Source organism: Danio rerio, chromosome 18 (assembly GCF_052040795.2).
Source record: "Danio rerio strain M-AB ecotype USA chromosome 18, GRCz13ab, whole genome shotgun sequence".
In the NCBI taxonomy this organism is placed as follows: Eukaryota; Metazoa; Chordata; class Actinopteri; order Cypriniformes; family Danionidae; genus Danio; species Danio rerio.
Genome location: NC_141038.1, coordinates 29813072 through 29830034, shown reverse-complemented (window position 1 = coordinate 29830034; position 16963 = coordinate 29813072). Strand labels below are relative to the sequence as shown.

The 16963-nt window shown below is 42.8% G+C and overlaps 1 protein-coding gene across 6 annotated transcripts in view; it reads right to left on the bottom strand.

Annotated features, from left to right (window-relative positions):
- The window catches only part of kiaa1549lb (KIAA1549-like b), a 238712-nt gene that overhangs the window by 13324 nt on the left and 208425 nt on the right, over nt 1–16963 (bottom strand). For 2 of the 6 annotated variants that reach the window (XM_087293220.1, XM_087293219.1), the window contains exons 18-21: nt 8581–8964; nt 4974–5071; nt 4123–4259; nt 32–183 (exon numbers count right to left, since the gene is read on the bottom strand). In XM_087293220.1, the coding sequence (XP_087149346.1) occupies nt 32–183; nt 4123–4259; nt 4974–5071; nt 8581–8964 (771 nt within the window). Of the gene's footprint in view, nt 1–31; nt 184–4122; nt 4260–4973; nt 5072–8580; nt 11254–16963 lie in introns of those variants that run through there. The other 4 variants (XR_015515017.1, XR_015515018.1, XR_015515019.1 and 1 more) reach the window with 4 other exon arrangements.

The window sequence follows — 16963 nt, the reverse complement described above, 5'->3', positions numbered from 1 at the left end:
ATAGAAGACTGTGTGATTTATGCATTCTTACTGATTCTGCCCACTGAGGAGGCACATCCTCAGGTTCAGGTGGGTAAGACATCCAGGAAGGGCTGTGATAGGAGGAGGGTGGTGTGGAAATGAAATATCCTGTGTATCCTGGACGGGTGGCTGGGATGGCGTACACCGCTGTCATGGGATTTCCTGTCGAACAAAACAAGGTTAAAAGCTTAGGGTATATTTAAAATTTTACTTTTTTTATTGCATAACAGCTTTAACAACACTTTTCCCAGGACTTCCCAGACTTCCATAGTCGTATAAGTAGGGCACACAAATCTGCAGCTACAAAAATCTACAGGAAAGTGTTTTTATTCAGTATATTCATTTCAGCCATAATACTAAACAAATGCAAGTGTGTAGATGATGTGTGTACAATACAGTTTGTAGAGTAACACTTTCTGTCTTTTAGTAGATATTTTAGTGTATATATATATATATATATATATATATATATATATATGGCCATAAATATTTGGACATCGACACAATTCTTACATTTTTGGCTCTATACACCAACGCAATGGAATTGAAATGAAGCAACCAAGATGTGCTTTAACTGTCAGTATTATACATTCACATCAGGTGAACAGTGTATTTACAACAGTTTGCATATGCGCCTCCCACTTGTTAAGGGCCCAAAAGTAATTGTACAGAATAATACTCAGAAATCAAACTTTCAATTTTTAATACTTGGTTACAAATCCTTTGGAGTCAATTACAGCCAGAAGTCTGGAACGCATAGACATCACCAGACACTGGATTTCATTCCTGGTGATGCTTTGCCGGGCCTCTACAGCAACTGTCTTCAGTTCCTGCTTGTCCGTGGGGCATTTTCCATTCAGTTTTATCTTCAGCAAGTGAAATGCATGCTCAATTGGATTCAGTTCTGAAGTATTTGGCTTAACATGAGCAAAAAATATTGCCTGAAACACTTCAGAATTCCTCGTGCTGTTTTTACATTATGAATAAATGCAAGAGAACCAGTTCTATTAACAGCCATACTTGTCCACACCATGTCACTACTACCACCATGCTTCACTGCTTAGGATCATGAGCAGTTCCTTTTATTCTCCATACTCTTCTCTTCCTCTCACTCCGGTACAAGTTGATCATGATCTCATCTGTCCAATGGATGTTGTTCCAGCACTGTGAATAAGTTTTTAGAACTCTAATCTGACCTTCCTGTTTTATAGGCTCACCAATGGTTTACATCTTGTGGTGAACGCTTTGTATTCATTCTGGTGAGATCTTCTCTTGATTGTTGACTCTGACACAGATACACCTACTTCCTGGAGAGTGTTCTTGATCTGGACAACTGTTGTAAAGGGTGTTTTCTTTACCAGGGAAAAACACCCTTTTTGCTATCTCTACCTTTTTGCTATCTCTCTGACTGCTTCGTTTTATTTTTTTAGCCTAATGATGGCTTCCTTGACTGGTCATGACAGCTATTTGGATCTCATCTTGAGAGTTGACAGTAACAGATTCCAAATGCAACCCTTGGACCCTTAACAAGGGTCAGGGACATATGCAAACTGTTGTAATTCTGACACCGTTCACCTGATTTGGATGTAAATTTCCTCAAATTAAAGCTGACAGTCTGCAGTTAAAGCAAATCTTGGTTGTTTCATTTCTATTATGCTGGTGTATTGACCAAAAAAATGTTTGAATGAATGTCCAAATATTTATGGACCTAACTGTATATAATTAGGGGTTCTAATTGAATCTGCATTGCAAGCATTAAATAAAAAAATATATACATATTCATGTTTTCAGCTTAGCAAAAAAAAATAAAAAAAAAATAAAAAAATAAAAAGTAAAATAAAATAAAAAATAAAAATAAAACCACAACTATGTAAAACTATATATATATATATATATATATATATATATATATATATATATATATATATATATATATATATATATATATATATAAACATGCATATCACTATATTGTTGCACTGGTACTTTTTTATTTTTTATTATTTTTTATTTTATTACTTTGCTTTGAGTTAGATTGAGTTAGATTCAAGGTATTATTATACAGTATTAGATATCATACTGAGTGGTAACTACATAGTTTAATGCTGAACAAAAAGTAGCCCACCTTAATATGTATTTTAGATTCTAGTCTTTAGATACTGGTTTGTTCCATACTTCAGCGTAGATTTCTGAGATGTTTTCAATCAATGTAATGGGCTATAGGCACAGCTAGTGCTTTTCAGCTAATGATAAACTTCCGGTGAAAGGTTAATGTGAATATTTAAAAAAATAATTTTCAAAATTACATTACTGAAATAGAGTTAAAAACATTACTGTTTTTGCACTTTGTTGGACTGATTGCTTTTTCAATTAAATTACATTTTATTTATAAAGCACTTTAAAACAACACAGTTGACCAAAGTGCTGACATTAGAGAGTAAAGCAAAGCGTAGCACATACTTTCAAAGAAATAAATAAACATTAAATGTCAACATCTCATGCTGTGCTAAAAGCCACCATATTAATAATAAAAACACAAGAATTTCTCACACATTTTAAAAGAGGGTTTGAAACGGAGCCTGAGGGGCATTAAGAATGGAATCAATTGACTTAAGTAACACACAAGGTTTATGACAAATGGACATGATAGTGTTTGCAAAGTAGCTCCATTTTGTTTCCTTTACAGTGGACTGATATAGATCAAATTGCTCAATTTTGCTCATTTGTAAGTCACTTTGGAAGAAAGAGTCTGCTAAATAAAAATGCAAATTCCATTACGTTTCTTCTTTGAGGTAAATATACCTTTAGTGTTTGTTGCAACAACAAATTTCTAGGCATTGCGGATCATTGATTTATTTAAATGATGCACTTTTTTGTGGGTTTCATAAATACGAAGTCAAACAATAATCAGTGCTTTTCTTTAAATGCATTAGATCTAAGTTTGTTTGTTATTTCATCGGGTGAAATTTAAAAATGTCTTAATAAAAAAAAAAAAAGTTCTCATAGAAATTTCAGGATATACTGCTTTAATAAAACCTAGAAATAGGTTATCTGTAGGGATACATGTTCCTTTCCAATGAAAAGCCTTTCATTGAAACATTTCTAAAATAAAATGTGTAAATTACATTTTGAGGAAGCAAAAATCTGGGTATCACTTTATTCTGATCGTCCCTTTAACGCATTTTGTTGAATTTAAGTTACATTGCATCCACATGCCAACTAATTCTCAATAGACTGAATAAATATTCTTATGAAAAAATTATATGTCTAAATAATTCTCATTAATAATTCTGCAAGTAAATATCACAAACTTAATGAACAAGCAAGATCATTAAAATAAACACAACATTCTGAAATAGAAAAACATAAACAGAAAAAAAAATCCTTTAATATAAATTTTACATGACTGCATTGTTTCAATCACTGATTTGTTTGAATAGTTTGAATCACTGACTTATATGACTTTTTTTAATAATAAAAAAAAGTTGCAATACTTGTATTATAAAAAGTCTATAAAAGTCAGTTATTCAAACGAGTAGCATTACTTTGGTCTACTTTTGGCTGCTTGCCATATAATGTTTTTCATATGGAAAAGAATGGCAACAGAATCAGGTAAATTGGTAGTTACGTCATCTTTAGCCATATTTTGTCGCACTATTATGTTTTTCTCTTCTTCTTCATTCTTTTATCACATTTTACCTGTTTTTGTGTTTTTTTTTTTACTCATTTTTATTATTTGTTTTTATTTTTATTTTACTTGTTTCTTTTATTCTTGTTTTTGTAAAACACTTTGAATTGCCACTGTGTATGAAATGTGCTATATAAATAAACATGCCTTGCCTTGCCTTTGGTAAGGGAAAAAAGGTTACTATCTTAGATACTACACACACAGATTGGACCCTAGAATGTGCAGTCAATCAATTGATCAATCATTCAATCAATCAATCAATCAATCAATCAATCAGTCAGTCAGTCAGTCAGTAAGTCAGTCAATCAATCAAATTGTGACTGACTGACTGACTGACTGTGCAAAACCAGAAATAAAGAATAGACATTCTTTACAGAAATAAATGGTGCACACAGACATGTACAAACACTAACCTGAGTGGTTGGGAACAGGCTCAGTGATGGCAGGTGGGAGTGGCACTCTGCTGTTTGGTATGTAGGGGGCGCTGTCATGCTGACTAGACACTGATGACTCAGAGCAAAGAGCCTTTGGACCAAGATCAGAGGATGACCTAACGACATGGCAACAAAGTCACGCATGCATTGACATAATTTTACCACCAGGTGACAGTATTGATCCACTAACAAGTCAGCTTGAGTCTTCAGAAAATGAACATGACAGTTACAGAGCTTTTTTTTTTTTTTTTTTTTTCATTTCTATTTGCCTCACTATTTATGAGCTTTGGATTTGTTATAATTTTGTTACATCAAAAATGAATACACTATTTACTTATGTTATTTCAATTGAGTTGATGAGTTGTTATTAATATTAAGCTCCAAAAAAGGAAAATGTGCACAATTAAAGTATGAATGAATGTATAAATTAAACCTTCTGATTCCATAGAGTCATCTCTGTTTATGAGTAACAAAGCAATATTTAACTTTTAATTCATATTTGATACAATCCAAATGGTTATAAAGGGCACAAACTTAGCATTATGGGATGCTATATGCTTCAATTACACAATTAAAAAGTCAAATATATACCAAACACATTAATACGATATAACATTTTGTGCAAATTGACTCCTTTATTGGTGCTTTTAATGCATAATGGAGATTTTTTTAGAGCTTGCCAACTTCTCCACTTTACCATTTTTGTATGTGGAATCAGCGTTCATTTAAAGATAAATAAGTAATTTGAATTTATAATGTCATGCAGTTAATGAGAGTAAATAAATTATTAGGAAAAAGCTTTTAAAACAAGATGTAAGTAAATTTCTGACCGTCGCAGTGAGGATTCAGGTGGAGGACCTGTTCTTGGTGGGACAGGGGGTGGAGGAGACCCAAGAGCCATTTCAGGAAGCTGAGTAAACCTGAATGCCTATTCCAGAAATTAGTTCCATATTAGTATTCACAAATACTATATGCTTAAAATGATTAGCCCTCCTGTGATACTGTCAATTATTTTATTCTTTTAGTCAGTGGGGGTTCTGGTGGTTCAAAAGACCCCCGCCCCCACCAACTGACAAAGGTCCAGTATTTGTGCCACACATGAGCTCACTTGTCCTATTTTGACTGTAATGCCATCATAAGTTATCAAAACAACTTATTGAAAAAGGCTTTAAGACCAAGCGGAATCTGATGCAAGTACAGTCAACTTTCACTGTATTGTTGTTACAGAGAAAACATTTAATAAGTAACTTTTATTCTAAATCTTATTATTATTATTGAAATAAAAAAATACCAAAAAAAAGTTGTGAAACACCAAAAGCAGACTATATGAATAAGTATTAAGCTATTGTTTTTATCCATGAATTTTCAAATGTACTTTTTTTTTTTTTACAAGAGAAGCTACAAAAATTGTAAAGCTCTACATTATTATCATATTGTTTACTTATTTTTATTATTCAAATTGCCAAATTCTGAAACCAAGTATTGTTTTTTTTTGTTTTTTGTTTTTTTGCCTTATAAATGACAATAGTGAAATAACTGCAAAAAGGTCCACTTTTTAAAAAAGAAAAAATAAGAACCACCCCATTCACTAGGTTGGCTACGGGTCTGATATAATAGTCATAATTGCACAACAGTTTTTTTTTTTTTTTTTTTCAATTTCACAGGATGGCAAATAATTGTGTATAACTGTCTATTCACTGGAATATTGAACAATTGACATATAAGCAAGCAAGGTAGCAGTTTCTATTTGTAGACATCTGTACAATTTAGATTTCTAACACACACAGTTGCCACAATAATTCAGACCTTTTAGACTGATCACTCAGCATCAATTAAAATAAATTGACAAAAATAGACAAAAGCAAACAATTTATAGTTCAATTGATATATTTACATGAATTTATACACGTGATGTTTGGAATAATCCTTTTTTATGTTTTTTAAATAATTTATTTATACTCGCCGCAGGCATTATTTAGAAGCACACTGAATACAGTAATACTGTAAAATGTAACGTTTCTATTTTACTGTTTTAAAATGCAATTTATTCCTGTAATGGATATTACTGTCGTATTGAGTGTTACATTATGTCGATTTGGTACTCAAGCAACAATTCTTATTATTATCAATGTTGGAAATGCTGATAAATAGGTCATAATAATATTATCGCTGTCAAAATTAGTGCGTTAACGCATGCGAATAATTTAAAATAATTAACACGTTAAAAAAATTAATGCAATTAACGCAGTTGCAGGTTTTTTTTTACTTCCTGTTGTGGTGGACGTGCGTTTAACATGCAAGAAATGTGGATAAGGCCAATGAAGCACTTTTTGAAGGCAAGTTTCAGTATAAAACAATTAGTCGCATCATTCAGAGTTTCATGCAATTTCGGGTGTTTCATTTTTAACTTTCGACATCTGTTGTAAGTTGATACCGCATGGCGAACAGAAAGAAAATCCTCCGCATTTCGTGACTCGGTGTTCCTTTAAGGTAATAAAATTACTGCTTAGCTACACGGTAGAATTGTAATAAGAGTATTATCTTAATCATATTAAAATCGGAGTATTGGTGTCTTATGTATGTGAATGTACTCAGAAAGTCTTGGGTGAAGTCGCGAGCTGTCAAAGACAGGGCATTACTCTGCCTTTCAGCATGAGCCCCCCAAGTTTAGCGTGTTTCCTCATTAAACGCAACGAAAGCGTGTGCTTCGCGTTGTTGTGTCAGAATCCTTGTGAAATACAGTAATACTTTAGGATGCTTAGTTTAAGCAAATTTGATAAACGTGATCATGCGTGTTGAATCTAAAGGGCAGTCGCTCCAGTATGGAAGGCCGTTGGGGCAAAAACGTCTGCAGCACATTGTGTGTGTGTCTGTGTGTGTGTCTGTGTCAGGCCCATTGAGGGGTGTCAGGGGTGGAGTGAGCGACATATCTGAGTAGGGGCGTGTGCGCGCGAGATGTACCTGAAGGACGGTGGGGTTGAGTTGCGCGCGACATAGGCTACCTAAAGAGCTAGGAGGGATGCGGGGGAGAGGGGTGTGCAATGTATTTAACGACCGGTTTGCGAGAAAGTATCATTCATTTGCGGGCATTTGGGAGTCTCTGTGCACTTGCGGGATACTCCTAGTCTTAGCAACTGGATAATTGTAAAGGAAGATTAAGCTAAATTGTTTCTACTCTATAACTAATATTCTCAACTCACAGCAATAAAACTTTACAATGAGTGCAAAAGTTTGTATAAAATAGTTTATTATTATAATTTTCAATTTTCCATATCTGTAATGCCTTTATTTTGGCATTTTTTTGCAGTCCACATAGAATCCAACATGGAAATCAATGTTTTCTTTATTGGCATTGATTGTTTTGAAATTTAAATGTCATTAACATGCCTGTGTTTTAATTTCTTTAATAAATATGGCTGTCAAGCCAGGATCTTGATGGTTTATTGTGGGTATGCTGTTCACATGAAGAAAACTGTTTTACAAGTTAAACAAAAATTCTATTAAACAATTTTATTTAGAATTTTAATTCTAATAAACATCTATATTTTGAAGTTAAATAGCTTTTGTCTTGCGTTTACATTAATTTTACATTTGAATAGCCAAAATTAATTGCGATTATTTTTTTTAAAAGGTGCAATTAATTAGTTAATTGTTTTAAATCAATTGACAGCACTAATATATATATATATATATATATATATATATATATATATATATATATATATATATATATATATATATATATATATAAAGGAGGGTGACGCAGTGGTGCAGTAGGTAGTGCTGTCGCCTCACAGCAAGAAGGTCGTTGGTTCAAGTCTTGGCTGGGTCAGTTGGTATTTCTGTGTGTTGTTTGCATGTTCTTCCCGCATTTGTGTGGGTTTCCTCCGGGTCCTCCGGTTTCCCCCCACAAGTCTAAAGACATGCGGTAAGCTTAAATTGTCCGTAGTGTATGTGTGAATGAGTGTATGGGTGTTTCCCAGTGATGGACTGCAGCTGGAAGGGCATCCGCTGCGTAAAACATGTGCTGGATAAGTCGGCGGTTCATTCAGCTGTGGTGACCCCAGATTAATAAAGGGACTAAGCCAAAAAGAAAATGAATGAATATATAAAGCAGCAAAAACCTAATAATAAAAGCAATGCTATATTGCAATGTTGCTGTAAGTTTTTCTTATAGACCTGTTGAACATAAAATACTAAATGTTTGAATTTAACATTATTCATTCTATTTGTTTTAACATTATTTTGACTTCCACTATTATTTACTTTATTTCTTAGCTACACTTGATATCTGTCCGCCCTACTCACTTCTTACATTTGTGAATTCTTAACTCTTGAATTAAATTTATTTAAATACATTATTTAAAGCAATTACTTATCAAATACACAAGATTCTTTTAATAAGACATTGGAACTGTTTTGCTTCTGTAACTGTACCTGTTTGCCCAGACTGCACTGGTAAGGGTCTGGTCTATAGGCTGGCACCCACTGCAGTCCTCCCTGTCCTTGACTTGTGGTGCCCGGTGCACTAGTCACCACCTCTGAGTATGGGATGACTGGACCCAAACCATAGGGTCCCAGCGGGGGATGCTGAAGGTGCGAGTGATGGTGATGGTGTCTGCTGGAGGTGGAGTGTCCTGCTGAAGCCAAACTAAAGGCTTCTTCAAGCAGGAGATGCATCTGCTGACGAACTTCATCTATTGAAGGCTGAGAGCTCAGCGTGGACGTCTCAGACTGACCTTTGATTTGTCGACCACAGCCAAAATAATGGCGGCCCCCTAGTCGGTCCACATCAGTCTCTTCAATAATCTCTGGTTCAGTCTAAAGCACACAAAAACAGATGCACAGATTACTCTGATGCTCACATTAGAATGAAAGGAATTGTTGACCTAAAAAGTTGCTCATGTTGAAGTAAAGATCTTCCATCAAGACATTTTGTGAATTTTCTACAGTAAATTAAATCAAAACCAAATTTTGGGGAAATTAGAAATATCTAAGAACATTATATGGACAACTTTAAAGGCTATTTCATCAGTATTTAGTAGGGATGTAACGGTATCAGAATTTCACGGTTCGGTAATACCTCGGTATGAATGTCACGGTACGGTATTTATTGAACCATTTACAGGAAAAAACAAAACTTATGAAAATACTCCAAAAAAGTGCCAAAAGTGTCAATGACATACAAATTAGCCATCTATCTGTAAGCTTTGAAACAGGAACTTCAATTTTAATAACAAAAAAAATATTAAACCATGTAAAAAAATAAAGTTTCAATGTAGTATTGTTGAAAACTCATCACATTCAACATTTAATCACTCACTCACTTAGATAGAGATGGGTTTAAAGGAAAATTATCATATAAATATAATCTGGTAAAAGCTGGTATCTCTGGGTATTTACAATGTCCCCTGCAACAGAAAAAACCCTCTCATTTGGGACTGAGGTTTCTGGGACAAGAGAGATATGACTTGGCCCAGGTTGACAGCAGTGGGTAACGTTGTGCATTGTCTTTCCCCCACTTGAGAGGACAAACCATGAGTGAGATAGAGGTCTCATGTCTGCATCAATCTGAACAGTGTGCTGACAACACCGCTATTCAGTACGCGCGCGACAACACAGCTGATAAGAACTCGCGCGACAACACCGCTATTCAGTACGCGCGCGACAACACAGCTGATAAGAACTTGCGCGACAGGACCGCTATTCAGTACGTGCGCGACAACACAGCTGATAAGAACTCGCGCAACAACACCGCTATTCAGTACGCACGCGGCGTCAACACCCGCTTTAGAGTTTTCCAGCTCTTTTTCATCCCCGCTTCTAGCAGCACACTCCATTTCCGCATTACTGGATCTGTAGCGACAACAGACCGCAAGGGATGATGGTCAAGCATGGGCTGATGGGAATTGTAGTTTTCGCTACCTCCCGTTCGCTTCATTCACCTGAGCAAATTTTCTCAGAAGACCTATAGTTTTACCGAGTCATGCGACTATGGTAATATCGAAAAAAATTAATATTGCGGTATGACGGTATTTACAATACCGTTACATCCCTAGTATTTAGATTTTTTGAGCCCTCAAATTCCAGATTTTCAAATAGACCTAACAAACCATACATCAATAGAAATTTTATTTAGTTTTGATTAATATATAATATGTTTATAAGATATGGTTTTGTGGTCCATAATGGCAAGAATGTTTTAGAATCTTATGTTTTACTGTTTTAAATTCAAACTTGAGTAATAACTTCTCTAAATGCCATTGTTTGGTTTTTTGTTTTTTTTGTGAGTCTTATAAGTGATTGTAATAGTGTTATTAAATATTAAGGCTTGCCCAAAAAATCAAAACATGTTTGCTGAAGATGAACGAAGTTCTCAGGATTGGAATGACATGAAGGCATGTAATTATTAACTTAAATAGGTATCATAACCATCTAGTATTTTTTTTTTTCATTGGTTATCAATAAAACAAAACGAATGCAAATGCTTACTTAAAGTGATGTCATGAACAAAACTTAACCAAATAAATGGGTTATTTATTTTCTTTGAGCAGAATTTAAAGGGTTAACTAATGTTAACCAGGCATCACGGTAGCGCAGTGGGTAGCACGATTGCCTCACAGCAAGAAGGCTGGTGGTTTGAGCCTGTTCAAATGAGTTTGCATGTTCCCCCTTGAGTGAAAGAAAGAGTGTGTATGAATGTTTCCCAGTGATAGTTTGCAGCTGGAAGGGCATCTGCTGGAAGGGCATCTGCTGATAAAAACATATGCTGGATAAGCTGGTGGTTCATTCCACTGTGGCGACCCCAGATTAATCAAGGGACCAAGCTGAAAAAAAAAATAATGAATGAACTAAAGTTAAACAATAAATTAGTGTATAACTCATAAAGAACTAAACCACTCTTAAATGAATAATGCATTAAAAACTAATAAAGAGCTTTAGTGATCATTAGATTAAAGTACAGCTCTGCCAAAAATGAACATTTGATGTTAATTTAGCCATCCCTTAATTTCCTCACCCTCAGATCATCCAAGATATAAGACTTTTTCTTTAATACAACATTAAAGAAGATTTTTTAGCTGAAACTGTAGTTCCCCTTCGGTTGGGGAACTTCAGTGCCATGAATGGGAGGATTCGGATCAGAAGCCGCTTATCTGGAGAGTATTGAACGGGCCAATGAATGAAATTAATTGGCAGCGTAAGCTTGCGCAGGTGTGCGACATCTGCAATTATCTCAGCATATAAGCACACCTGAAGCCAGCAGACGCCATCCTTTTCGCTTCAGATCCTTTCTGAGTGAGTCGATGAGGGTTCCTCTTGCTGATCAGCACTTCAGAGCGAACGAGTGTGTCTCCCGGTCCAGAGTGGGTCTTCGCGGTGGCAGACGGTCGAGCTGGGTTACTCCCTTGCCTGCGGTTCTTTGGGTCCGGTCCTCCAGAGCGGTGCGTATAGTTGCAACTTTCCTAAAAGAGCAACACAGTCGTGCAGCACGTCCTTTTCAGGATGGCGCTCCGACTGTGCGTTTCTGGATGCGGGGGTTTCCTGGCTCCGGATGATGGACACGATCACTGCATTGCATGTTTGGGGGTCCAGCATGTTAATGCGGTGCTCGCGGGCGGTTCATGTCATCATTGCGATGCCATGACCGTTGCACAGCTAAGATCGCGGCTAACTTTCGCAAGAGAGCGAGCCACCCCAGTTGCCTCCTGTTCTAAAAAAGCAGCGGGCGCTCGGGCAGATCTGAGGGTTTCAGCGGGAGCTAATCCGCCGCCCACGGGCTCGCGGACCTCTCGCTCCTCACGGCGCTCCATCCAAGCTTCGGGTGGTGAGAGTGATCCGTCTAACCAGATGGTAGCTCTCACACTCGCTGACACCGGAGTTCAGATGTCCTCCGCGGCATCGGAGGGTGGGCTTTCACTGTCCGACGAAGATCCGGACCCGCTCGACCCCTCCGGGCAGGTGAGCGCTGTCAAATCGGATCCTGAAGCGGACATGTTAGCCGTGCTTTCCCGGGCTGCTTCGGCCGTGGGGTTGGAGATGGTTTATCCCCCAGCTCCGCGGCCGGACCGACTAGATGGGTGCTACGTAGAGGACCAGAAGGCGAAGCCTTCGAAGCCTCTCGTCCCCTTCTTCCCGGAAGTGCACAGTAGGCTCACGCAGTCCTGGAGGGCACCTTTCTCTGCCCGTGCTGCGAGTGCCTCCGCCCTCACCGCCCTTGACGGCGGAGCTGCCAGGGGGTATGAGGCGATCCCGTCAGTGGAGCGCGCTATCGCGGTCAATCTTTGTCCGCGCGGCGCCTCTACGTGGCGGGGTTTGCCCCACCTCCCGTCCAAAGCCTGTAGGTTGTCTGCCTCCCTCGGAGCCAGAGCTTATAAGGCTGCGGGCCAGGCTGCTTCTGCTTTGCACGCGATGGCCACCTACCAGCGCTACCAAGCGCAGGCGCTGGCCGAGCTGCACGAGGGCGGGTCCAACCCAAGCTTATTACATGAGCTGCGCACCGCGACCGACTATGCTCTTCGGACTACTAAGTCCGCCGCGTGTGCGCTGGGGAGGACGATGTCCACACTTGTGGTTCAGGAACGCCACCTCTGGCTAAACCTGGCCGATATGCGCGACGTTGACAAAGTTCGCTTTCTTGACTCGCCCATATCCCAGGCTGGCCTGTTCGGCGACACCGTCGGTGAATTCACCCAGGAATTCAAGGCGGTGAAAGAGCAGTCGGATGCGATGGGCAATGTCATCTATCGGCGTGGCCGTAAGCCCGCTCCGCCCGCCGAGCCATCCACCTCCCCTGTTCCTCGCCGAGGGCGCCCGCCAACGAGTGCTGCCCCGCCCCCGCCTGCGCCTCCGGCCAAGCGGGCGCGGCGTTCACTTCGAAAGCAGGCAGCCCCTCCTGCCCAGGGCGCCGTTAAGTCCGGTAAACGGACCGCGAAGCGTCCCGGAGACAGGCCATCCGGAGAAGAGGAAACTTGCTCTTTCCCCGCTGGAGGGCGGGGCCCCGATAACAACGGTACTTTTCAGTGCCACCAAAACATCAGTAAAAGAGCACTTTTTCCCTTCCCCGGATGTGACTGCACGAGTTCTGCCAGTCCGGGACGCGCTGCCTTCCGGCTCGCAGACTCTACGTGCTTCGCCAGTGGCTCACGAGCGCTGGGGGGACGGTCTCCCTTCCCTCAGCCCTCCAGCCCCCTCTCCGGAGTCAGGGTGCGGAGCCAGAGCGAATCGCTCTCCTCCAGCTTTTCCGCGGGACCCTCGTGCTTCCCGGATCAGCACACCCACTCCGCGCTGCCCCACCGCTGGTACGTCAGCGATTGTAGCGATGACTCCATTAGCGAGGGCTCTGCCTGCCTGGTTAGCGCGGGCCAGCCCCTCGCGGTGGCTCATACGCACAATCAGACTCGGTTACGCGATTCAGTTCGCGAAACGGCCCCCCAAGTTTACGGGCGTGTATTTCTCCAGGGTCAACCCCCTGTCCGCCCCTGTCTTGCGAGAGGAGATTGCTGCCCTCCTGGCGAAGGGTGCAATCGAGCCGGTTCCTCCAGCCGAGATGGAGAGTGGGTTTTACAGCCCATACTTCATCGTACCCAAAAAGAGCGGTGGGTCACGGCCAATCCTAGATCTGCGCGTTTTGAACCGCTGTCTGCACAAGCTGCCGTTCAGAATGCTCACGCAGAGGCGCATTCTCCAATGCGTTCGTCCTCGGGATTGGTTTGCAGCCATAGACCTGAAGGACGCGTATTTCCATGTCTCCATTCTTCCACGCCACCGCCAATTTCTGCGGTTTGCATTCGAGGGTCGAGCGTGGCAGTACAAGGTCCTCCCCTTCGGGCTCTCTCTGTCTCCGCGGGTCTTCACCAAACTCGCGGAGGGTGCCCTAGCGCCCCTTCGGCTCGCGGGCATTCGCATACTCGGTTATCTCGACGACTGGCTGATTTTAGCCCACTCGCGGGAGCAATTGATTATGCACAGGGACGAGGTGCTTCGGCATCTCCGCCTACTGGGGCTTCAGGTCAACCGAGAAAAGAGCAAACTCGCCCCCGTGCAGAGGATTTCTTTTCTCGGGATGGAGCTGGACTCGATCACCATGGTAGCGCACCTCTCCGAGGAACGCGCTCGCCTGTTGCTGAACTGTCTGAGGGAGCTCGACAGCAAACTAGTGGTCCCACTGAAGTTCTTTCAGAGGCTCCTGGGGCATATGGCATCCGCAGCCGCCGTCACGCCGCTCGGGTTGCTCCATATGAGACCACTTCAGCACTGGCTTCACGATCGGGTCCCCAGACGCGCATGGCACGCGGGCACACACCGGGTCTCGGTTACTGCGCTGTGTCGCCGCGCCCTCAGCCCTTGGAACGACCCCTCGTTCCTACAGGCCGGTGTGCCTCTAGGACAGGCGTCCAGCCATGTTGTTGTTTCAACAGACGCTTCCAACACGGGTTGGGGGGCCGCGTGTCGCGGGCATGCGGCTGCGGGCCTCTGGAAGGGTGCCCAGCTGCATTGGCATATCAATCGCCTAGAGCTGTTGGCAGTGTTCCTCGCTCTCCACCGCTTTTTACCGGTGCTGGAGCGGCAACACGTGCTGGTCAGGACGGACAGTACGGCGGCGGCGGCGTATATCAACCGCATGGGGGGTATGCGCTCTCGCCGCATGTCTCAGCTCGCCCGCCGTCTGCTCCTCTGGAGTCACCCGCGGCTGAAATTGCTGCGCGCCATTCACGTCCCAGGCACGCTCAATCGTGCAGCCGATGCGCTCTCACGACAGCTGTTACGCCCTGGAGAATGGAGACTCCACCCCGGGTCTGTTCAGCTGATATGGGCGCGATTCGGGGAGGCCCAGATCGATCTGTTTGCTTCCCCCGAGAACGCTCACTGCCAGTTGTTTTTTTTTCCTTGACCGAGGGCTCTCTCGGCACGGATGCACTGGCCCACAGCTGGCCTCGGGGCATGCGCAAGTATGCGTTTCCCCCAGTGAGCCTGCTCGCGCAGTTTCTGTGCAAGGTCAGGGAGGACGAGGAACAGGTTCTGCTAGTTGCGCCCCTTTGGCCCAACCGGACCTGGATATCAGAGCTCTCACTCCTTGCGACGGCCCTCCCCTGGCGGATCCCTTTGAGAGAGGACCTACTCTCTCAGGGACAGGGCACCATCTGGCACCCTCGCCCCGATCTTTGGAACCTCCACGTGTGGTCCCTAGACGCGAGGAAGACTTAGGTAACCTACCGACTGCGGTGGTTAATACCATCACTCAGGCTAGAGCCCCCTCCACGAGGCGCGCCTACGCCCTGAAGTGGAGTCTATTCACTGAATGGTGCGTCTCTCGCAGAGAAGACCCCCGAAATTGCCAGATTAGTGTTGTGCTCTCTTTCCTTCAAGAGAAGTTGGACAGCAGGCTGTCGCCCTCCACTCTCAAGGTTTACGTGGCCGCCATCTCCGCTTATCATAGCGCGGTAGCTGGCGGCACCGTGGGAAAGCATAACCTGGTCATCCAGTTCCTTAGGGGTGCTAGGCGAATTAATCCATCTCGCCCCCCTCTCATGCCCTTTTGGGATCTCGCCCTCGTTCTCACGAGTCTGCGATCCGATCCCTTTGAGCCACTCGAATCAGTATCTCTAAGATTTCTGTCCCTGAAGACAGCTCTGCTGGTTGCGTTGGCCTCCATCAAGAGGGTCGGGGACCTGGAGGCATTTTCGGTCAGTGACTCGTGCCTGGAATTCGGGCCGGATTACTCTCACATTATCCTGAGACCCCGCCCCGGCTATGTGCCCAAGGTTCCTACCACCCCCTTTAGAGATCAGGTAGTGAACCTGCAAGCGCTGCCCCCGGAGGAGGCAGACCCAGCCCTTTCTTTACTTTGTCCAGTTCGCGCTCTGCGCATTTATGTGGACCGTACTCAGAATTTAGATCATCTGAGCAGCTCTTTGTCTGTTATGGCGGTCGGCAGCAGGGAAGTGCCGTATCGAAACAAAGATTATCCCACTGGATTGTGGATGCCATTTCACTCGCTTATTCGAGTCGAGGTCAGCCGTGTCCCCCGGGAGTACGTGCACACTCAACTCGGAGCGTTGCATCCTCTTGGGCGCGTGCACGTGGCGCCTCTCTAACAGACATCTGTAGAGCTGCGGGCTGGGCGACACCCAACACATTTGCAAGGTTTTACAATCTGCGAGTGGAGCCGGTTTCCTCAAGGGTATTAGGTAACCCTTTGGTGATTGAGGAGACAACTCGGTAGGGTGTTGAAACACGCTTGCTGCGCCATTCTCCCTAACACGGAGGTACGTGCGCCTTTTTTATCTGTCAGTAAAGTTCCCCGTCAGGTGAGCCCTGCAGATTCCTCCGTGGCCCCCAGCACTGACTCAGCGGAGGAGTCACTTGCTGGCCCACTACGTTGTAGGTCTGCCCGCTGGTCAGTCCGCGTTTTGGGTATAGGTGCCTGCTATGCGTGATCCCCACTAGGCGATCCCATATGCTTATTCCGCCACGGTTAAGTCCCCCCCCTGGGCGGACCCGTGTCTTCCCTCTCCGCTAACCACTCTTTGCTATGCGTACTCCCCCTTTTTAGGGCTAGTCCATAGGTAAATTCTGCCATCTATCCCCCCCTTGGGTAACGGATGGCCTCCGCAGCGTCCTCCCTATCGGGATTGCACGCTTCCCAACGTACTGTCATATTTCCTAGAATTATCTAGATGCTCACGACTTCCCAAAAAATATATCTAAATCCGTAAAACTTCTGTTGAAGTAGGATAAATTAGGGCCAGGGACACGTTGGAGGACCGCGCCCCCCATGATGTGGGTGCGTCACGCTTGCTTGACTATCTCCTCATCGGGG